The sequence below is a fragment of the Leptinotarsa decemlineata genome, unplaced genomic scaffold, assembly GCF_025532065.1.
Source record: "Leptinotarsa decemlineata unplaced genomic scaffold, Ldec_3_MD MMD2_tig00004307_RagTag_RagTag, whole genome shotgun sequence".
NCBI lineage: Eukaryota > Metazoa > Arthropoda > Insecta > Coleoptera > Chrysomelidae > Leptinotarsa > Leptinotarsa decemlineata.
The window spans coordinates 3,265,157-3,290,259 of NW_027412606.1; the positions used below are offsets into that span (position 1 = coordinate 3,265,157).

Consider the following 25,103-nt stretch of genomic DNA (forward strand, 5'->3'; position numbering starts at 1 on the left):
CTATATTACCATCTACGGCACTCTTACGGTATTGAAGAGACACTGGTGTTGCCCTACGCTCCGTGGGATATTGAATCTGTTGTGAGGAACGAGAAGTGCCGAATTTATTGGAACTATTCGTTTCCCATACAATCTGAAAAGTCTGATGTATTCCTTCTCGACCACCAGAGCAAGACGATATTGATCATGAAGTTTTCAGCTCCTGGCCAGACGAATATCGTCCGAAAAAAGGAGGAGAAATGGATAAAATGTCGAGATTTTCTCTTCAAACTCCGCAGACTCTATCCAGATCACTCTTTCAAGATGGTTGTTCTGATTATTGGAGTCCTTGGTGGAATGATGTCCTCTCTACTCTTGAATCTAAAAATCATATCGGCCTGCCGCACCAAGGCAGAAATCTTAGTCGGACAGATGCAGAAGGCTGTCATTCTAGGCTTACTGCGCTTGCTCAAGGCGCATGCTTCTCGGATTCAATGATCACTTACCCCACGGTGTGGGGAGTGGTCATTGGTTGATAATGCTGGCGCGCCCTTCCGAATGTATCAGGGCTTCGAGAGAAAGGACCTGACCAGCACATACTTCGGTATAAAAAAAAATAATAATGATAAAAACTATTATTGGAAGGTTACTCAGTACAAGAGATACTAATCTAACCTAACAAATGGCAGTATTCAACGTCTACGCATGATAAATCAAGGCCGAAATTGCTCTTCCATCCAACCAGTAATAGATAACTCATAATAATACACATTATTTGCAACCGAACTTAATGAAAAATAGAAAGGAAAAAAAAGAAGGAAGAAAAGCAGAAGAAAAAGAAAGAAAAACATAAAAGAGAGGCAAAAAACGAATAAATAAGATTTTGATGTGTTATACGTGAAAAATCATGTCACAAACATAATGATAAATTTGATAATTTTTACAAATGAATGGTAAAAACATATTATGTATAGGTTTACTGGTGGACATTCCAAACATCGGATGTTACCAGAGGGGATATCAGGTGTACACTAGTGAGGGAAACAATGTTCTATATAGGTGAAATCCCACCACATTTCATTTACTATATTGTGTAGCAATCCTGTGAATGATATCTGATTCAATCCAATAACGAATTTTTGGAATGCAAACTGAATAGAAAAAAGGGGTTTTTGTATGGGTCAGTGATTTTTTTTTAAATAGTTTGGGAAGTGCTTTTTCTTTCATTTTGTGTCTGAAAGTTACTTCTTTACGTAATCTACCTATCTTTTTGTAGAGTTAATTTTTTGAAGTTGATTGTTTTTTTCCTTTCTTTGGAAGATACCCACATCTGTATGCATAAAGAAGAAGAAGTGGAAAACTAAAACCTTCCATTCCCAATCATGTTTTGTTTTTTCAATCAGAAGTGTTATTTTTTTCCTGAAAACTTCATAATGGTTTCTAAGATCAATGTTGATTGAAACAGAAAAGCCAACAATCAGAACCCACCTTGAACCAAATGAAACGAAACAACTAGGTTACTTCACGCAATATTCAACGATCGATTACCATTGTGAACATTTTTTTCAATTTGCACCAACACTTCAATTAGCTGGAACGTGAAATGTACACATATTTGCGATTACTTACATAACAATCGTAAACTCACCGACTCGTAATTTCTATTCTGGAGAGAGCTTCAAAATACTGACGTACCTGAAAAAAAATAATGCATTAGTGACAGAGTCAACTCGAAATTTGTTTTAGAAAGAGTTAACCTGACAAAATAAATTGTAACAGGGCGATAAAGGTTTTGGCTTTCTATTTATCCATCTTCATACAGAAGAAGTGGGAATCTTCCAAAGAAAAGAAGATAGCAATTAATTTTAGAAATAAATCCGTCACAGAGATTTGTAGATCTTGCAAAGAAGTAACTGTCAGATACAAACTGAAAGAAAGAGATCTCCCTAACAATTTTTTCCTATAAACATTGAACAAAATGAAAAACAAACTTTCGAAACAATTACTTTCATATGAACACTGAATTTATTCAGAAAACACTGTCTTCTTTTCATTTTGTATTCCAAACAATCGTTTTGGAATTGAATCAGATGTCATTTACAGGGTTTATTTTGAAATTGATGACTTTTTTTGGGTTGTGGTGATCTTCCTTTGGACGATTCCCATATTTTCTGTATAAATATTGAGAAAATTCACTGGCCAACAAATAAAAAAAAATCGACTGATATTATAATGACTATACATGAGAGTTTAAAGTATCCTGACTGCATCATCAACATCAAAAGTTTTCCATCATGTATATATTTTGAGTTATAGTTATTTTCATTTTATACAAAAATTCTCACATATTATAGGGAAATATAAGATCTAAACAAGAAAAAAACAATACATTTTGAGGATACCAGACTTTATTTACAATACACATGGAAAAACATATAAATGAATTATTTTGTGCATAACCTTTTTGTGAATGTTGACTTTTGTTTATATATTTCATCGTTTTCCCTCATAAGGAACCACCAATAATTCCCCATCATTGCTGCATCCCATCTGCCTTGGTAACGTTGCTCCATTGTCAGTATATCTTACTGAAATGTTATCCTTTGTTCGTCGCTGACAACACTCAAATTTTGTGGGAAAAAATTCAAATGGGAGTGCAATAAATGAATTTTGAGAGACATGCGACATCCCATTTTACAGTAGGCTTCAAATAGTTCTTTTACAAATTTTTCGTAATTTTCTACTTTCTTGTTCTCTGAAAACTAAGAAACAATTCTTTTGAAAAACTCCACGCAGCTAATTCAACATTACTTATTATTTGTTCAAACTGTTGATCACTTAGTAGTTTTCCAATTTGTGGTCCAGCAAATATACATTCCTTGAGCTTTTTATCACTCAATTTTGGAAAAACTTGTTCAAGATATTTGAACGCATCACCTTCTTTGTCTAATGCTTTCACAAAATTTTTTATTAACTCTAGTTTAATGTGCAATGGAGGTAACAAAACGTTTTTGGGATTAACAAGATGTTATATTCTTCACGTTAGCTTGACCTGAAATATATTCATCTCTCAGAGGCCATTCTTTTACTTGATAATGGCTCTGTATTGCCCTACTGTTCCAAAAGCAAAACTTCGTAAATCCGCCCTGAAGACCTGGTAATAGTCCTATGACTTTTAGGTCAACACCTATTTGCCAATTATACGTATTATAACTTATTGCATTTAGAGTAAGTGGCATACTTTCGTGTTTTTCCTTCATGTCAACTGCATGTGCAAGAATAGAGGGTCTCTTGTTACCATTATGGAGCAGAACGGCTTTTAAACTTGTTTTTTCTACACCCGTACTCTAACTCATATGACCATAATCCGTTTCATAATGATATCCATTATGATACAGATTTTTCATAACCATACAGATTATCAACCAATAGAAACCCATAATTTTTCAATCAAGAATCCTGTTCCTTTGTTTGTCCTAGATTCTAACCTAAGTAACTAATTGCTTTATTTGTCAAAATCAGTTTTCATATTACCTACCTATATTATCAAAATGTCTGAAAACAGCGATATAGAAGGAATACCATCGACTCCTCCACACATATCGGAGAAAGCAGAAAATGCAACAAAAAATCTTTTACCCCAAAAATCTAAGAAAGTGTACGAAAAACTATATCAGCGGTTTATGGACTGGAGAAATACAAATTATATTTCGACATTCTCGGAAAATGTTTTGATTGCCTATTTTCAAGAATTGATGGAAACTATGAAATCATCTAGTATATGGACACATTACTCAATAATAAAATCGTTGATAAACATCAACCATAATATAGACATTTCAAAATATAAGAAGCTACAAGCTTTATTAAAGCGAAAGTCCGAAGGATATGTTGGAAAAAAATCAAAAATATTTTCACCTGAACAATCAAAAACGTTTATCAACGAAGCACCCGATGAAATATACTTATTTATAGAAGTAAGTACATATCTACCTAACATTATATTCTTAAATACTTATTTTGTCATAATTACTTTTTCTATTTGACATATGCATGATATATTTTATTAATTTCGCAAAACTTATTAAGGTACCTCGTGGCGTAGCTAGCTAAGGAGTTGACTTCGATCTTGACGGCTTTGCAAGACGCCGGTTAGAATCTTTTTATTGTCATTTTTTTCATTTCTTTCTTTATATAATTATTTTTTCTGTTTTAGGTAGCAATGATTTTTGAAATAATGGGAGCATGTCGAAGGCATGAACTACATGACCTTAAATGTGAAAATGTCAAAGATATGAATGGAATCTTAATTGTTAATGTGGTTGAAACTAAAACAAAAGTACAAAGAACATTCACAATTACCGGCAAATATTACGAAATTAGTAAAAAATATATGAATATACGGCCGAAATTTTGCCCCACCCCATCTTTTTTCGTTAATTATTTTAATGGTAAATGCACAATTCAAAACATAGGTATTGATAAATTTGGAAATTTAGGGAAGAAAATAGCAACATATTTAAATCTGCCTGATCCGAATTTATGTACAGGACATTGTTTTCGAAGGACATCTGCAACCGTATTAGTTGATGCCGGAGGCGATATTACTGCATTAAAACGTCATGGTGGCTGGAAATCCAATTCAGTGGCGGAAGGCTACATTGAAAATTCTCTTCAAAATAAAATCGGCATTTCCAATACAATATTGAACTCTATTGAGAGTAACAACAATGAGTTAAATGTAAATATTCCTTCCACTTCCAAATCAGTGGTACCTGGAATAAACTTTTCAAATTGCACAATAAATAACCTCAATATTTTTAAAAGATCAGATTAATTACAGTTGTTATATTCAATATAAATATAATTAGAATCTTTATAGTTTTCATATATCCATGATAGTACCATTAAGTTTGTGTTTTTTTTAAATATGAGTTAATTACTGTAAATGTGTTCAATAGAAATATAATATTTATAGTTTTTCATTATTTATCGGGTTTAGAAAAAATAGCGTATGCAACTCTCATGTAATGGTTATTAATACACTCGCATAAACCATACAAAACTCGCCTTCGGCTCATTTCGTATCCCGGTTAATGCTCGTGTCTTAATAACCATCATTACATGGATCGTTGCATAATATACTATTAGATGCTGTGTGGCCAGACTTTAAACAATTTCCTCAATTTAAGGAAAAAGCAAATTTGGAATATCTTTTTCATAAAATTTTTGTGAAGAAATCATGACTGAAAAATGATAGGAAATTTTAAATATCATTTTCGCATTTAGGGACCAAAAATTACCAAAGAACTGCCTATGGCATTATAGTCGTAAACTAGTGTTATGAGTCAAATGACATTTTACTTGATGAAAATTAATAAAATGATGATAATAATTGAAGAATTTTCACCAACAAAATTTGTGAGAATTGTTTAATTATCAATCTTCTTTCCCAGAAATTAATCTCTACTAAAAATATACCCATTTCAATCCAAACATTAGTACTGCTTTGTTTCATTTCAGAAGAATTAACGCTAAACACATCTTTATTATTGCAGTTCCTGGAATTTATTTACATTTATAGTCGAGCTGGGAATACTCTTGTATAAGTAAATACAAATATCTGAGAAATCATTCATTTTCCAAAGTCTAGAATATATCAGGACATATTGCACAATCCAAGGTGACCGGATAACAATTATATTTAATGAGCATGGAAATGTTAATTGATTGATTGATGTGTCCTGTGGTTATCAGCATTCCTCGCTACAACGATGTTTTCATTCTAACAAGAACTGAATTCCAAGCAACCCATTCATATATGTTTACATAATTTCAAACCAGTATTATACTGATATACCAAAATAATGTGCATGCATACATCTGCATCTGCATCACTAGAGAAAACGTATTCCGTGCATAATCACTTGATGAGTAAGGACGGTGCCAAATGCAAACCATGGGATGAGATTCTGGAGCCAAACTATTCTTTTTGTATTGGGACATTGTATATTTTTTTATTTTATACATTATTTGGATATTGTAGTGTTTTTTTTTATAAATTCAAAAAAGTTACCGACCGTGACACAAAGCAAACACTCTACAAGATTCTGGCAGAATCCCATATAAATCATGGAATGATTGGTTGAGGTGGAGTTTCCAAAACTTACCTCAATGCTCTAGAAATAATTCAAAAACGCTTCCTCAGATGTCTCCTGAGTCAGAAATCTCTGATTAGAGAGTTGAATTTTGGAATGAAAATAAAAATCTTATTGAAAAACACACCATTGAAATAAATAAAAAATATAATTGAGAACATATAGGTCAGAAATGCTCATGATTTTAATTCACAACTGTTGATACTGCTGGACTATTTATATTTACCTTCATAATTTTATTTTATAATTTCATCTCCCGATTTCATTCACTGCTTCATCTATTAGTTTGAAATGTATGTTCACATATAGTAATCAATATCTTTGTATTACTTCATGTTTTATTTCTCATATTGAGTCACATTGTATCTTATATTATTTATAGTATAGTTGGGTAGCAAAATCAATTTTTTCTTTAAAAAAACAATTGTTTTCCTGTCGGCGTTTCGAATTTGAATAAATTTCTCTTCAGGGCTCGAAACGTAGTTTCTTCGAGTTGATAATATCGCTATTTCAAAAACCGTCAGATATTTTAGATATACAGTGTGACCCATTTTTAATGGAAACACCTCCCTAAAATATGAAGTTGTAAATCGATTTTAATAATTTTTTTGTAAATGTCAAGTACTGAAAGGTCTACCTTGGAACAGAATTTGAAATGTTCATTGAAGTTTCAGGGCATACTACGATATTTTTTCTTAGTCGAAAATCGGGATTTTTTATTAGCGACTTTTTTATTGAAAAAATCACTACGCCACTGGATTCGAAGTGCCTCTAAATAGGTGTGACCGAAATTTCATGGAAAAATATTGATTATCAACAAAGTTATGACAACCCCAAAATTCGAAAACTCACAGCTAACAGTCACAATATATCATTTTTTTTATGATTTCATCAATAAAGAAAATAACGGAATCACATTCACATGATTCAACTAACAATGAAGCAAAAAATTAATTCCAACTCTCATTCTAGTAGCCTGTACTAATCCACCACGTATTTCGATACATGTGTCGTAGCGCTTACGAATGTTTCTGACTACGTTCCTTAGTTCTTGAGGGCTAATATCTGCACATACCTGTCGAATTCTTGCACAAAGTGCATTTCTATCTCTTAAGCGGTTTTTGTAAACCTTTTGTGTGAGAATTGCCCAGAAAAAAAGTCCAGAACTGTGAGGTCTGGAGATCTGGGTGGCCACTCTATAAATGGACTACCACGGCCTATCCATCGGTTTGGAAAATGTTCGTTAAGCCATTGCGTCACAGCTCTGGCATAATGAACTGAACACTCATCTAACTGGACAATTAAATTTGAACGTTCATTGATTGGCAGCTCGTGAATAGCATCCCAAAACTCTGTGTTTGAAAATTCTAGAAACCTCTGCGCATTAATGTTTTCCTCAAAAAAGAAAGGACCAATAATTCGTTCAATATCCCACACCAGACGTTGTTTTTTTGGGAATACTGGCATTTACAGTTTATTACCCAGTTAGGATTATCCGCTGCCCAATATCGACAATTATGTGATGACACTACTCCATTTGTAGTGAAAGTGGCTTCGTCGGTATATAAAAGATTTTTTAGGAAATTTCTATTGTTTGAATTTTCCCTTTGGGCCCATAAACAATATTCCAGGCGTCTTGCTTCGTCGCCTTCTTGAAGTGTAAAAATTTTGGCTTGAAAGGTTTAATATTCTTAGCCTTGAGACGTCTCCGAATAGTTTCTCGTGGAATATTCAAATCCAAAATGGCATTCCTTATACTGGCATTAGGATTATTTTCGAAATAATCTAAAAAGATTTGATCATTCCTGTCATTCCTGTTTGGTCTTTGTACAGGAATACTTTTTAACATCATTTTCCATACTGCACCAGTTTCATTGAATATTTTATTTATTTTATTTACCGTACCGCAGCTAATACGAGGACAATCTGGATGTCTCTCATTAAATACTCTACAAACCTCTCTAGCACTTCTAACGTCATCTCACGAAAGGCGTACAATTTCAATTTTCTCTCTTACGCTCAAAATAATTCGCACAAAATAATTCGAAGAACTGTAAGGTGAATACTGTTGACAATAGTACACTTAAATCTTTCATAAGTGTCAAACTGTAATATCATTTCCATGGCAACTGAAATTTAAATTGGAACATTAGTTCTTAGTTTTAGTTAATTTACGCTATTTGTTTTTTTTTTTCATCTGGCGGCAATTTATTGTTGAAATCATAAAGAAAATATTCTCATGGCTATGTCTGTTGATATAGGGTGTTTTTGTGACTGTTAGCTGTGTGAGTTTTCGAGTTTCTGAGTTATCATAACTTTGTTAATAATGAATATTTTTTCATGAAATTTTGGTCACACCTATTTAGAGGCAATCTGAATTCAGTGGCGTAGTGATTTTTTTCAATAAAAAATCGCTAATGAAAAATCCCGATTTTCAACTAATAAAAAATATCGTAGTATGCCCTGAAACTTTAATGAACATTTCAAATTTTGTCCCAAGGTAGACCTTTCAGTACTTGACATTTCAAAAAAAAAAATTGAAATTGGTTTACAACTTCAAATTTTAGGGGGGTGTTTCCATTAAAAATGGGTCACACTGTATATTAAAAAAGTGATTAACATTGCAACAGATGAACTTTCGAGATAACATCAACACAACACGACATGTTTCATAACAACACCATGTTTCATGTTGTTTTGTGTTGGTGTTGTCTCGGAAGTTTATCTGTTGAAATGTTTTTTATTTCTCTTCAATTGGATCACTAGTAAACTGATTCCATAAATTTTTCATTTCAAATTGTTACACATTTTCATTGTTGATTTATATAGTCATATTTGTAGTGTTACTTGTATTTTATTTTTATTTGTAATTCTCTAGTATGTCACACACATTGAATTTCTCACTGTATTATTCCAAATGGTGAATGAATATTATTGTTATTATTATTATATCCACCATGTTGTAACATTTCATTTTTTCACTGTCTATATAGCTCTGATAATGGAAGAAATATATCATTCTTCTTCAACACACTGCTTGCGATCAAATAGATACGACTCAAACAATTTCACTCATTTTCCAGAGATATCAAAAGCACTCAACTTCTTCGAAAGGATGAATATGTCAATTTGATCATCCAAGTATGTTATATCCACCTGAGTCCTTTTTCCATATACCTACTTCACAAACAGACAAGAATGAACAATAAAGGTTTGTTAAACAAGATTCTCTATCTGAAAACAATGTTGTTCCCCAGATGTTATGTTTTTAGTCAAATAATGAACTGAGTCGTATGAAAAATTCCAAATAATTCAGAGAAATTGCATGAAATTGAGATTCCTTGGCCGTGTTAGGAATCACACGTTAAAAGGTAAGACCTCGTTAGTCCTTAGCTCGCACAAGTTTCTCAACTTCTGAGAGTTATCGTTCGTATGGGGGCGACAGCTGAATAACGGAAAAACAGATTTTAAACAGATTTTTTTTTCTATATAATTCTTGTGTCGCTTTTTGTCAGAACAGGTGAAACGTAAGATATCTTCCAATTATCGGTAAGTATCCTGCTTGTGAGGTTAAGGTTGAATATATGTTTCAGAAGTTGAAGGCAAACAGCAATGCAATCCTTCATCAAAAAGCTAGAAATCTAACTAGGTACTACAGTCTATTCATGTTTTATATTTATTTTTGATTATCTTGAAAGCCTCAGATATTTCTCTTAAATCGGTAAAAGACACATTACTATATTTGACTTCAAGTTTGATACAGAGATCGCTATTTACTGGATTGTATACGGAAGCAAAGCGAAAGCTGAAAGCATCAATAATATTCTGCGGCTCTGAATAAAATGTCTATCCATCTTCATATTTCATTTCACCCGGTATCCCACTGCTACCTTTTTATTCCTGATAAAATTCCAGAATCGAAAAGGACCTATAGAAATATTATTTTCAGCCTCATCAACAATATTTTTGCTATCAGTATCGACTGCGTTCTTCATTTATTTTCTTAATGTGAAAAACCTATCAAAAATGTTCATTGAAAGGGGTTACTTTCAACGGTTTTATTCAGTTTGTCCTGTTTGTTTGTGTCAAATTTAATATTTGAAGTTTGATCCCCGTCCTGTTTAGTTTTTATTACCATACAATTCAAAAAATTCTGTATCACTGTAAATCCAAGATGGCCGCAACTACAAAATGGCATGTTTTTTCACAACTACCTCAATATGGGTTATCGAATGACACTTTGATTACATGTTACCTTGTAATACTGAGGCACTGAATGAACTAAACAGAATGAGAGGAATTGAGTAACAAAATCAGAAACTGAAAACTTGAAAATGGAATAAGTGAAAAAAAAAACCATATGGAACGGTTTTATTGTGAAAAATAATGATAATGATGTACTGAAAATTGAAAAATAATTCGAAAAGTCCTAGGTAGCAGTCATCACACCAATCTTCTCAGCAATCTACGGTATGGATCAGATGAAAAAATAATAAAATTGTTGGGCGCTACCTGAGTAAATATGTGAATACTACCCCCAACGATTTTATTATGTTTTTATCTGAGCAATACTGTAGATTGCATAGGAGAATGATGTGACGACTGCTACCTAGAACCTTCCGAATTATTTTTAAGTTTTTAGTAAAATATCTACATAAATATGACTTTTTTCCAATTGAACTGTTTATTTTGACGAAGATGGAGAAGTAGAAATCCAAAACTTATCTTTCTATAGTTTTCAAATGCTGCTTTCTTCTTGCGAATGGTTTTTATACTTTCACTACTATGAACTATGGTGGGTGCCGTGAATTCATGGCAACATTCTTCCAAGTCTATTGCAGACACTGTCAATTATATGGTCCACAATTCAAGATTGAATACTTTATATGTCAGAAATATAGAGAATATGTTGAAATAGGATCTCATCGACTCAATATTTCTTGAATTTCTGAAAAACTTTTACCTTTCGTTTCAGGTAACAACAAAAACATGAAGGTGAAACTCAAAAAACAGCCTACACTGAATATTCCAAGACAGCAGTGTACTCCTAATGATTCTGATAAAATAGGATACAAAGTGACTATTATAAATAAAAATATAGATAATATGGTCGATGCCAAAGAAGTGGCAGTCGATCTCAGATCACTTGGAAATAACTCACTGAGAATACTTATAGGAAGTGGACCAACACCCAAGGAATAACAAGATATATAAAACACGATACTCAGTATTGGTAACCATCTGAAACTTTCTACAAGGGATGGGTTGATCTGTTTCAGATAGAAATACAAAGCAATGATTGCCAGGCAAATTCCCGTACCAAAGGACGAAAACAGTAACAGAGGCCTTCTACCGAGTTTTCCAACGATGAAGGCCGCTATTAAATAAAAAGATAACTTTGTTATTCCTACTAAAAGGGCGATTGTGTTTCCTGATAAGTTTGTATTGGCATCATTGAATAAAGGTGCCATAAATGCCATTAGTACTTGAACTCCTGTTACATATGTTGACGTGCATGTCCCCAAACCGACGATAAACCCTTTTCTTAACAGGGGTGACGAGAAAAGTTCTCCTAAAAGAACTTTTCGAGTTCTTCGAGTTCCCAGTGTCGATTCGATTTCTGTATAGTCTTTTTCGATCTCTGCGGGGCTTTTATCACTCCGTAACTTTTCCAATATTTGTATGGTTGCCTCCCTCCTATTCCTGGAAGCTGTATAGTAGGGTGATTCAGGGACCAGTGAATAAACTAATATCAGGTGAATAACGAGAGGAAGAGCACATAGGAGAGTGAAGGATCGCACAGAAGTCAGCGGACCTAGAAGAAAACTATATACACTGCCCAACGGGACAAAGAACATTGTCAAACACCCGTGTTTCGCCCTGTTATGTTTTTCACATATTTCATTCGTATACATTGGTTGAACTACGAAAAGTAATCCGAAGGTTAACCCTATAATTGTTTTTCCTACATAGTAGACGTAAATATGTCTTCCAAAAGCAACTGCTATGTGAGCGATCAGAGCACCTGCGGATATGCATAACAAAGTATTCTTCCTTCCAATTATGTCAGGGAGTTTACCCAGGAGCAATGGGGCCAACATTCCAGAGAAAAAAGGCAGTCCAACTAGCATAGAGATCTGTCCAGTTGTTATGGCTTCTCCTAAAGGATTGATGTCCGAATCATTCGATTTGAGCTGAGGGATGACAGGAGAAGTCCAAACCAGATAGCTGCCATTGGAAAACATTGCCAAGTTCGCTGAAAAATAAAATAATGAACACAAAATATATTCGGAGAACTAGAAACCTTATTATCTATTCACAAAGTCAGGCGATTCCTATATTTTCAAAATCAATAGTGCAAAGTGAACTTTTCAACTGTGAATATATTTGAACTGTCGATAGAACTATTTTTCATATTACTGAGATAGCCCCATTGAACATTTCATCTCATTATTCGATACTGAAAAACATAACTATGTATGAGGAATGGTATGACACACAACGGTCCAAATCAACTCAAACTTGAAGTTCATCGAAATTAACTATTGTATTTGGAGTTTTGGATATTGCTTATTCCAAAAACTGTCATTCGTGACTTTTTCTATGATGTCTCCAAAAGACTTCATACTTACACACTCTTTACACAATTCGCTGATGTGCCATAAAGTCGCTTTGTCACATAAGAAAATAAGCGACCCAATCCCACCAAGACTTAATCTTGGGGACAAAATTATATTCGATTCCATCAAAAGAGATCCAACCGAAATTTCAGATTTTTTTTGAATACACTGAAAGACTTTGTATTATTGTAACCGGCAATTGAATATCAAATTAAATTTTGATTTTTCTGAACAACAATTGTATCATCACATCAGTTCTTTATTTCAATAAAATTATGAAATGATCCAATCGATTTCCAGCCACTCCAGCTCCACCACAACTCTCAAGCCTCATATTACACGTAATTAGTGAGGAGTGCAGTTCCATTCTTACTCCACCACAGCTCTCACGGCGGAGTTCATAGTTATAAATCGCGTGGGAGACAAAAATTCATTATCAGCTCGCAGTAGTCAGTCGAAACAAACAGTATTATGCTCTCAAACATTTTATTCGGACTGGAATATCGACTTGTGAATCACCATGAGATGTTACACATTCGAATATTAAATAGTCAAATGTTTTCGTCTTCCATTCACTTCACTGATGAATACAAGCAAATTTGATTTCAGAATAATTCTTATAAAATATAAACAACATATTACATATATTAACAACGCCAGTATTCAACGCTACATTTTCTTCCTTCTCCACATTCTCTACTTTGTCTGTGAGTTGAAATCTGTTTTTTCAATTGACTCATATAATTAGATGCACCAGTCTGACACATAAAGATTTCGTAGAAGCATTCAAACTTGCGCAATCCGACTGATGCAACCATACACCATCAACCATCTTATGACTTGTATCATCAGTATGTGAGCTGTCCAACAATAAATTTGACTAATGTGACCTAAGGTCGTGTGACGTCATTGTGTTCAAAGTCAAGTGTTGGGGCAAGGACAAGAACTGGCATTAGCCCTCTACTAATGACAATGCAGTGTATGTAGTGACACCTATTGGTGATAGTGAAATTGAAAATTTGTCGCCTATGTTTCAAACAATCGTCTTGCATCTCAACTGGAATCTGTTGAGAAAAATCCAGAGATTATCATTGAAGACCTTCAATCAAAGGCGTAAACACGAGACACGATAATTAAAAACTTTTCTGAGCTGTCATCAATGCACAACCCAAAAAGGTTGTGCGTTATTACTGGTTGATGAAATATGGAAGTTTTGGAGCTTTTAATAGGTGATATTTCTCTATTGAATATATGAACTGGCTCTAATGAATTGCTTCTACGTCTTGAATAATCTCCCATTTAATACCTTTGAATCCTCTGTTGACTTCTTCCTTTGTTTGGTTTCATTTCATATTCTATCACCAGTACTTTCACGATTTATGTAATATCTGTCGACTCGAAAACTTTTTATAGTTTTTCTTCAGTATTACCCACAAAAGTACTGAAAAACCGACAAATTTCCTTTAAAAACCCACCAACCCGCAATTTTTTTTCCTAGACTTGCTTCCGAGTTCTAAAATAGTAGGTGATCTTCTATACTGTACTTTGACAACTTCAACTCAAAAATGGAATAGGTCAGCAGATTTTCTCTATTGAAACAAACTACTTGGATGCCGTGGATTTTTGTAATTTCTTCCTGACGTGTCGCTGCCTGGTGCGAGTTATTAGCTTCCTCAGAGGTTTATACATTCTGAGTTGATTTCTCCGATGACTGGATATTACAGCTGCGTGCGACTATTCGAACCTCCACCGCAACCCGCAAGGGTTTATTGTGGCTCACACCTATTCACACTCGGCCAAATAAACCCAGCTTCTCAATGAAGCCAATTAGTTTGTATGGTGAGTTGTCTTTCAGGTCAGATGGTGAGAGTACGGCTCTGCTGAACTCTAAGACCTGACTCGGTCCCCAGCGGGCATGAAGTATATGCTCTGCTATTTCATCATTTTCCAAACCGAGACTACATACACTGTCTTTCAACAGTCCAAGTCTCTGGAGTGAGCCAATTCTGGAAGATTCTGCCAGAAGTCCATGAATCTTCTTGCCATCCAGGGGTTGAATGTTTGTTTGACAAAGCCTAAAGCGATGTCAATGACAGGTTCTGGTCAGATGAAGCTGCTGGCAGCACCCTCCTTTACAAGGAAGTCAGCAGCTTCATTGCCTTCCAGGCCAGTATGGCCAGAAATCCAGACCAGAAACATTCTGTTAAGTCTTCCTATCGAGGAGAGTCGTTTTTAGCAACTTGCTACTAATTTAGACATTGCTCGGTAGGAGCCAAAAGCTAACAATCTCTCCGCACACAATTCAATAGCGTAAATTTCTGCTTGAAATACAGTCGCATAAGTTCCTAGGCAGGTAGATATTTCTTTCCAGGGTCTGCGACTGAAAACACCTGCACTAAAACCGGAAGGTGTTTTTGATCCATCTGTGAACCAACAACTATCTGCTCTCATTATTTCCTTCTTCTATAGATGGGAGATATTGACTAAGGATGTATGAACCTCTGAGAAGCTAGCCACTCGTGCCATCGAAACGTCAGGAAGAAATTACAAAAATCCACGGCGTTCAAACCCGGAAAATAGTGATACTGAAATGCTCGGTCGCGAAAGTCTTAACCATTTTGTCAACCCCAACTGTTGGTGAAAATTTAAAACGAGCATAGATGAGAATGTTTGATTTTCTCCACAAAAAATTAATTTGGTTCAATATTTCAATTATGAACTTTTCAAAATTGCCCATTTCACCATAAAATGTTCTGAAGTTTGGTCTGGAAACATGAACAACTGTTGACAGTCTATTAAAAAGTTACCTGAGAGTAAAGTGAAGTAGAGAAATCCAGTGTCTCTCCTCTTCTTAGTATCACAAGTTTTCCTACTTTCTTCAAAATTGATAGGTTCGTACAAAACCTCCAACTGCCTATCGGAAATTTTGGTATGGTCCGTCATTACCTTTCCGTGTGAACTGAGAGAAGTAATTGTTGTATTATGATAAATAAATACCACATCAATGGTAATACAAGATAATTATTCTCTTTTCTAATCAGTTGTACTTAGGTATGCCATTATTATCGTGGTGATAGCAGAAACTCATAAAAGAGAATCCAAAATAGGTATATTCTAATAACCACTGACTGAAAAAATAGTGGAGCTGATGATATATGTATGTAGTGATCCAAACAATTTCAAGAGAGGGTAGGTAGGTAAGTCTAGCTCACAAACCACGAAGGAGACGAAATCATCTGTCGGTAACAAATAAGACAGATGGGTACCCGCGGCTAAGCTAAACAGTGGAGGCGGGAGTGGGTTAACCAAATTGGCAAATTTCGAATAGATCTTAATGGGCGCCAGGTAAATTTAATCCTCCAGATACCCTAAGTAACTTACACTATCAATAACTTACCAATCAATATTGGAAATGAAAGATAAGATCCCAATATGATCTATTCAGTAATCCTAACTTACATGGATTAATCCACAACGCTTCTAAGACAACAATGCGATATTCATACTACTACGCGATGTTCAAATGCCAGTACAAGAGCGCGGTGTATATAACCACAAATTCAATCAGCCATAAATTAAGGTAGTAACGACTCTTGAAAGAAACTACAATACGTCAAGTAAAACTACCACGAAAATTGAGTAGGTGTGGGCGAAATCGTAAATACTATTATTGGAAGGTAAGACAATGTCGTTTGCGTCGCGTGAGCTCAGGCGTAGGCGCATCGGGGTCAACAAACAATTGTAAAATGAAGAAAACACCTCAATTTGCGTTTTACAAATGAAACCAAATACGTTGTCAACAAGCAGTGAATTCAGCCAGAAAGAGAATTACTATATCAAACAGAAAATACCATCACACCACACCACCACACCAGACTGCAAATATCCACACCAAAATGACCAATCAGTCTTCCACTATACAATCCTGACTTGTAGAAATAATCCCCGTGAAGGATGGCACAAATACAACCATATATATCCAACAAATCAGTCAGATGGTACCCTTGAACTCTTAACTAAGCTCAACGAAGGTCAACACCGAAATCCCAGAGACTGCCACATCTGACAGCTATCCAGTTGTTGCCACAGTGTGCCAAATCTACGCTACAAGCACCAAGGGGGCGTTGTACACAACATTATAAATCTATCAATTCCGCCACAGCCACTCGAGACATCATCAACAAGTCCATGACCCATCAAAACTTCTCAAAGCAATGCAACCCTGAAACAACCCTTGACAATTTGAGTAATCGATTAATCCCTCAATCCCTATAGAACTAGTTCGGTATAGGTCGTTGAAACGACACTACGAAAGCTCGGCAGATGTCAACCAACATGTCTCTTGACCTTGTTATTGAATGTTTACAAAAATATTGGCTTCAACCTATTTTCAACTATTTACCGATCCTTATTCATGCCATGGAATAGAAACATATAAGGTAAGTCGCCACATCTTTCCCATTCATTACGAATATTTGAACATTCATATTATGCAGAATATTTACCGAAAATATCAAACAGTATTCAGAAACCCAGAGCTAACTAATATTGTTTTCCAGGCGATATGGCTCTAATATGTAAGGAAACCTTCTGGAAGTGATGAATAACAATCTATGCAATGAATATTCTTGGAAAGGTACAGAGAATAAGGCAGACAACGGCTGAAAAATGTTAGGTGAAGAAAACTGAGAAACATACTACATGCAACTATTTCAACCTAGCGAGGAATTTCGGATTTCCAACGTCGAATGCGAAGTGAATGGTAAGTACGGGTCACGGCAGTTAGTCAGGGAGCATACATATATTCTTGTACATTTCAGGTATGGTTTCCTATGGAACGGAAGATTCCCATTACTATGATGTTAAATGAATAAAATCAACTCGTAACTGAATTACATTGTTAACATCCTTTGAATAAAGATCTTAAAAGGTAAGGTAGTGTTTTGAAAGGTCACATAGAAGCAGTTTTGATCTAGTGCTGAATTGAATCGTAACAAGTGGACCTATTTGACCCTCTACCACGACACGCAAGGGTTTATTGTGACTCCGGCTTTTTTGAACTCAGCCAAATTCTGTAAACTCAATTCGGTTCGCAGCGAGCACAAAGTCTGCTCTGCTATTTCATCATCTTCCAAACTGTCTTCCGACAGTTCATATGAAAATAACCTGCAAGTAGCCTCATTGGGCAACGTAGATCATTCTCGCTGTAGTCTGAAAATTGTTAGATAATGTAGATAATGAAGAATTTAAAAATGTCTCAGAATGTATCCATCTTGGAAAAATTTGCCAGGAGTCACCCCCTCTCTTATCATAGATAAGGACAGTGCACTTTTATCAATGTGACACAAGTCGATCAATTCCGTCAGCATGAAAATTGATTCCTCGGGATTCGATGACGTCTACGAAGGTCGTTTTGCCTGGTTCCAATTGTCGAAAGCTCCATCACCGAGGAAATTATCAAATGCTTGATGCCAGAGGTGTGTCGTTCAATTTTCAGCAGTTGACTTGCGAACCGTGCGGACGGGCGTTGTCGTGAAGGAGAATCTGACCTCTTCTGTTGACCAGTGTTGGCTGCTGCTGGGAAACCCACTATTCGACCTTTCTGACCTCTCCAATACGTTTTGAACCATCAAAAGCCGCATGGGAGCTAACGCCCAGTTTCTTCGCTATCACAAACACCGTTTGTGATGGATCAATCTCCACCACGGTCTTCATATCCTTGACTGATTACTGTAGCTCGACTACTTCGGAGCTAAAATTTCCGGAAAGAAATTTTGCAAACCAACTTTGAACAGTGCGTTCATCAACACTATCTATGTCAAATGCCTGTTGTTGATTTTTTGGACTATATTTAGTCAACGCTTCTCGTAGTGAAAAATTGTCCAAAAATGGCTAATAAGCTAAAAAGAGGCAAAAAATCAAAACCTGGAAAAAATTAACAGCATCAATGTATGGACTACAAAATTAATTCAATCAACTAGTATATATTACGATATAGGAGACTGGATATTCACTCACATATAACAAATGTACATATACAAAAACACATAACATTTAAACATATAACATAATAATTATCGCATTTCTCATCTACGGTGAAATTATGTATTGAGAGATTCAGGTTTCTTATTGGAAAATCTAAAACTTTTGTTTCGTGAGATTCATATATGCTTGGGGAAACCGCTATGATAATTACTGCTTGAAATATATCTTATATTAGCAGGTATTTCAAATCATTTTATATAATATCAGACAATGAAAGTCCGAACGAATGAAATTCATCACTTCATTGATTCTACTGTTCAAAATCCAGAGAATTATTTCTGTAAACTCATATGGAAATTACACCAAAGTATTGATGAAACTGATTTCAACTAGGATCATAAATGGAAAAGTAAAGAATACTCAGGAGGAGAATTTCCCAAAGTGTTTATTTTTGCGTTCTCTATGTCCTCTTTTGTTACAATTCCTCTCGGTCTACTCAACCTTTTCGGAGAAACAAAATCCTGAATTGACTTCAGGATTCAATAAATTAACTATTCGCCTTTCCATGATGAGTGTCAAAAAGTTATGATCTCTGCTTAATTGAAATTTTCAGTAATTTTTATTCAGAAGGAACGGTGTGACGCATAAGATTGAATTTTGAAGGTATTGGAAATAGCTTTTGAGACTGAAAGGAATTTTTGGAGTTTACTAATTGAAACGGTACTTCGAAATAGTTATCTCTTTGAAGGGGAAGGAGATATGAAGGGAATATTTCAAAATCAGTGGATTTTGCACGACAATCTGCAAGCACGGTAATGCTCCCGAAAATCAATAGGGCACTACATACATTTTTTTCTAAAGTTTTTTCGTATGTTTCAACTCTCATATTTTTGGTATTGCTAATATGATACCAATAGAATGGTGAGTTTTCAATTTATAGCTATTTTTTTTGAGATTTAATCAATATCTGAAAACCTCATATTTCGTCACGCTCTCACAAATGATTGGAGTAATACTCAGGGTATTGATATAGGAAGGTGGTCTAAAAACTCAACGATCTCAAAATGAAGATAGCAGGACTCTAGAATGAAAGCTAGTGAAGTTCGTTGTTCATCTATTGACACTTACTCACCAAACAAAGGCTAAAGAACAAAATTACGATCTATAAAAGGATGTTCAAGCCTGTCATCATGTATGCTTCAGGCGACTGGGAACAAGCGGCTCCATCTAATGTCTCCATTCTGGAGAAATTGCAGAACAAGTTGATACGGATGATTGTGAATGCTCCGTGATTCGTACGGAACGGAGCCATCCGCAGAGATTTGCAGCTGCCTTCCATTCAGCAGTCCATTAAGTCGAGGAATTGGCGAGTTTTTGAAGGTGCGGAAACTCACGAAAATCTGTTAGTTAGGGAAGCTATAGATTATGCTATAGACGACCCCTTCCGATATAGAAGGCCCAGACACTCAGTCGAATGAGGCCCTCATGTCCCCCAGCCAGGCAGGGGTCCACCGTGAAGGGCGGTACTGATGTCTGAGGACATTTATGCCGCCATCCCATGATCAGTTTTGATTCGTTTGTTCTTCTTGCAGCTACCAGTCAAAAGGATGAGGGAGCCAGGCTCCAACCTGATTAAACTTGATAAACCAAGATGGCTGCCGAAAATGGTGCTAGACGACCGCGTCGAATCAAAGTCAAAAAGATAACAGAGGTTCTCAACATGTTGAAAGAACGTGTTTGTTACAAATTGAATCAACATTCAGGCATGGAAAACTGTCCGCGCGTTGAGTGTCGCATTTGCTGTCGTTAAACTAAAAACGTTTTCGAATGTGTTACAACGCTCTTTTGGCGCAGATTAGGCGCAATAAATCCGAGTTTTGTCGTCGATTAATTACAGCAGATGAAACTTGGATATACCATTATACGTCCGAAACAAAAATATAGTCCAAATAGTGAACTACAACGGGAAAATCGGCCAAAAAAAAACTATTTTTTGGCTGAGGAAGTGATGACGACTGTTTTTTGGGACAGTCATGGAGTTATGTTAATCGACTATTTTCAAAAATAAAAAACCATTACAGGAGCCAACTACGCATCATGAAGGTGCCTCATCTGAAAATTTCGCTTGGAGGACCGAGATTTTCATCAAATGAAGAGGCAATCACCTTCGTGAACAATCATTCTCCAGAGAAAAATGACAAGTACTATTTGCAGAGATGAAAGTATGTTGAAAAAAAATGATAAAATGCGAACGGGCAGTCCCGTTTTATAACTATTCAAGTAAATACAACAAAATAGGTATCATTGAAAAGATAATTTTGTGCCCTTTCAAATGATATATCAATCGACCCCACTTTCCATTTAAAATTTTAGGGTTGTTACTCACCCTCGCTAGGGGATTGAAGGCATAGGTAGAAAAATACATCTAAAATGTGTCCCTCTCAAAAGCAAAATTGACCTGTCCGAGCATTTTTGCGTTAAGTTACAAAAAAAAAGAAAAGCAAGGTGCATATTTTTCGTTGGACTACTCTGTATGTGCATAAGTATATATGCGTCACGATAATTTCAAGAACGGAAACGCCAAAAAATGTATGCGATATTTCTACGGGGTCGACTAGATCCGTAGTTGGTTGTTTTATTCCGCATAACTGAGTCACAATATTCTTTGATCTTGTTCTGGAGCTTGATAATGGGGGACAGTGCTTTTTCCATCTTGTGACTTTATCTTTATCGATGTACAATAACTCATCTGGTCTTTTCGTTAAATGATTTTTGCAGATGTTCTGTTTCTATAGCATTTCCTTTCTCATAAGATTCTTTTTCAAGTTTTTGCTCGGTATCTGAATCATCTTCTCTTCTTTCAATATGGTTTCACTCGTCATCATCACTTCTATCATCGGCCTGTTCTGTTTCAGACTCCGGCAAAACCTCTTGTACCAACTGCTGCAGCTTTTTTTGTTCGGCCTCATAATAATGAAAATCACCTAATTTATATGATTATTATTTTTAGGATTGTCAAACAAAATAACCTAATTTTTGCTCACGAAAACTAGCAATTAATAATAAAAAATATACTTACGATATCGGTGTTGTCGGTCTACCTTTTTGCGTTTCAATTCAATGACGGTGCCACAGACCGATATGAGTTTACTGTTCTAGAAATGTTCACTAATCAGCTGACGTTTGGAGACTGAAAAAACGATAATAAGCTAGGAAGGTACTAGGAGAAATAGCGCGCTCTCTCTAACATAATGAAAATAAATGGTCCCTTTTTGTTTCGTCGGAATGTGAGACCGTACGTCACCGGTAAAGGGTTAATAGTCATGGTCATGTTCACAGAATTTCACAAAAATACAGCACTATTCAATAAATGATCAACCCTCTATATTGTCGTTAGTCGAAATGGTTGACTATCGTTCATTCTACCAGGTGTTTCAATAATGTATGATTGGTACCTCCATAAGAACAATAACCAAGTTCATGCCGTTAATTTTTGTTTCGACAACGAATGGATGAGGATTTAGTATACTTCTCCCTTTGCAAAAACGACATAAAAGTCGCAGCACGAATGCGAATAGCAACAACAATTTCCCACTCTCTTTCTCCGTGTAGTTCGCACTGAGAGTGAAAAATTTGCGAAGTCTTGTGATGCACTGTTTGGAACATTTGGTGTAATAATGAATATTACTGAAGTTTTTTCTCAACACCAAACCGTTTTTTCAACACCTCGATTCGTGTTTCACTCACCAAGTGATCATCTTCAAGAGGAAGATCTTTCTTTCGAATCGAGGTAATCGAGAAAAAACAGTGAGCAAAATTTTAACCTTTCATCGATTGTTAATGTGCTGGGGCGTCTGGACATCTTGTGAATAGCTTGTACCACTTGTAAACATGTTTCTTACTTAGAATAGAATCACTGTATGCCAACATTCCAAGGGTTCATGACCACACAATTCCATTTCATACACAGACTTTCATCGTATTCCTTCATGCGAACACTTCTAACTTGTTTGCCTCCCTTCAACAAACTGAACATGCTAAACCGCTGAAACTGTGATCATATGTCAGAGACCAATATAAAAAAAATTTAAAAAATCGCTAACCAAGTGTAATTCCCCCGCGAAATTTGGACATTCACCTGATTTTTTGAACCTGAAATATATTTTCTGTTCATTGTTGAAGGAAAAAAAAGAGTTCAAACAATATATTCATGACCCTACCTGGTAACATTCATGAATCTGTCAAACTACATTAGTACTCCCCAGCTGCAACTTCTGGAAGCCGCTTTTTTCATTGATATTCATGATTTATTTTTCTGTTCATCCCATTATTTTCACCTACCTAAAGGTAGCTACATTCGAAGATCCAAAGATATTCTCGTTTAACGATGGAAGAGCCGGTCTAATACAACTGATGAAGCAGATCCGTACATCGCTTTCTGGTACTGAAACAATCATGTTTTCAATACTTTCGAGCTTTGGTATTGGTATTGGTATTCAGTTTCCTGCTGGCATCAGGAGCTACAGAGAAACATGAACCGATTCTTTTCAATCTGCGGTTCATGTTAAAACTTGGCTTTACAACTCACATCGTTGGGAAATGATTTGTGGGTATTCAATGTTTTCATGAGAGGAGAAATTGTCGCCGTTTCTCATTCTGAGGTGTTCTGGATCCCACCCGTTTCATCCCTAATCTGGTCGAATCGTCTAATTGTCTAGGTCACAAGATTCTTTTCTGGAACTTCTATCCAAGGGCACCGAAAATTATGATCCAGGGCTCATTATTTCGGGATGACCTCTGGCAACTTTTTAAAAAAATTCAAGAGGGGCACGAAAAAATTGCAAACATTATAAATGATTTAGTAAAAAAATGGGGGGTTTGGTTTTTTGCAAATATCACGGAAAATATCAAAGATATCCTAAATTTGAAAAAATCTTCGAAGAGGAGGAAATTTTCTTTAAAAAATCCCACCTTTCGGAACTCTATCACCAATATTTATTATTTCAATTCAGAGGCGAAAATTGCGCTGAAAAAGAAAATATTAGAAAATTTGTAAAGAATAGAAAAACATTTTTTTTCACAAAAAGTGACACATGGTTGTTATTGTTTTTTTGTAGCATTTAAAAAAAATATAACGAAAAAATGAATTAGTTCAAAACACATAATTATAATAATAATAAATAAATAAAATATAAATTAAAAATGAGTTATTTTTCCAGAATATCAGAAAGAAATAGAGATCAAGATTTGAAAAAAATTGTTCCTTAATATTCATATTCAGTAGCAAAAAAATGTTAATCAATAGATGCATTTGTGAGAAATGAAAACATTTTTTAAGGAACGATTTTGTTTTTGATGATCATAATATTCATCACTGATAAAAATCCCCCTAAAAAATTTCAAATATCTCATAAACAATACATTTCTTTATAACAATTTTTTAAATAAATAGAGCTGAAAATTATGAAAAGTAATTTTTATGTAACTTAAAACAATAAGAATACGAATAAATTCAAAAATTGAGAAAAAAAATGTTAGTTGCTTTGATTGAGTCATTTACTTTTCAACATCTTTGATTATTCATAACAAAATGGAAAATCAAAATGTTTTAATTTTTCCATCGAGAATCCTCTTTGGAGGCTTTCCAGAAAAACTCCAATAAGTGAACAAGATTTGAGGTTTTTAGTTTGAAAACTAGTTAACTAAACTATATCTGATAAAATTATCACGGAATTTTTTTTCTATGGATTTTTGTTCATTCAATTATCTAGAAGGTATGTGAGTATTTTTTTTCTCAATAATGTTATTTTGTGTGCCCGCTTTCAGCGGTATTTTCGCCTCTAAATTAAAATTATAAATATTGGTGATAAGTTCCGGGAGGTGGAACTTTTTTTTAGGAAATTTCCTCCTCTTTTGCAATTTTTTCGAGCCCTCTTCAAATTTTTAAAAAAGTTGCTAGAGGTCATTACGAATGGAATAAGCCCTGGATCATAATTTTCGGTGCATTTGGACAGAAGTTCCAAAAAAAGCATCTTGTGACCCAAACTATAATGAAAAAGTAGATTCCTACTATTTTTCGCAGCCACTGCATCTACGAGAGGGTTATAAATATTCAATGGAATATTCACGACTTTTCATCATAGCTGGGATCGATAACGATTACTTTAATCTAAACAATAACAACAAATTTTGACGAATCAGAAAACTAGCTGGTTTGCTTCACCCAATTCGTCATTTTTTGAATGTTTGACTTTACGTAAGATAAACTAGAAATGGTCTATTTGTTGTGAAGTAAAGAACAAACAAAGGCCACCTTGGACCGAATCAAACGGAACAACTAGGTTAGTTTTTCTCGCAATAC

General features: G+C 35.0%; 2 protein-coding genes across 5 annotated transcripts in view; both read right to left on the bottom strand.

Moving 5' to 3' along the window:
* The window catches only part of LOC111507244 (Ig-like and fibronectin type-III domain-containing protein 2), a 507,957-nt gene that overhangs the window by 430,872 nt on the left and 51,982 nt on the right, over nt 1-25,103 (bottom strand). The gene's annotated exons all lie outside the window — the stretch shown is intronic.
* LOC111510624 (facilitated trehalose transporter Tret1) lies at nt 10,495-23,211 on the bottom strand. The gene is made up of 3 exons (XM_023166546.2): nt 21,822-23,211; nt 15,565-15,716; nt 10,495-12,393 (listed from the first exon to the last, which is right to left on the bottom strand). The coding sequence occupies exons 2-3, from the start codon at nt 15,698-15,700 to the stop codon at nt 11,060-11,062; spliced, it is 1,470 nt and encodes a 489-aa protein (XP_023022314.2). The 5' UTR covers nt 15,701-15,716; nt 21,822-23,211; the 3' UTR covers nt 10,495-11,059.

Bases quoted from the DNA above. Each gene is read 5' to 3' on its own strand.
- LOC111510624 (XM_023166546.2), bottom strand. From the start codon at position 15,700: ATGACGGACCATACCAAAATTTCCGATAGGCAGTTGGAGGTTTTGTAC. The intron at 12,394-15,564 runs GTAACTTTTTAA...TTTATTTTTCAG, and splicing joins CTACTTCACTTTACTCTCAG to CGAACTTGGCAATGTTTTCC.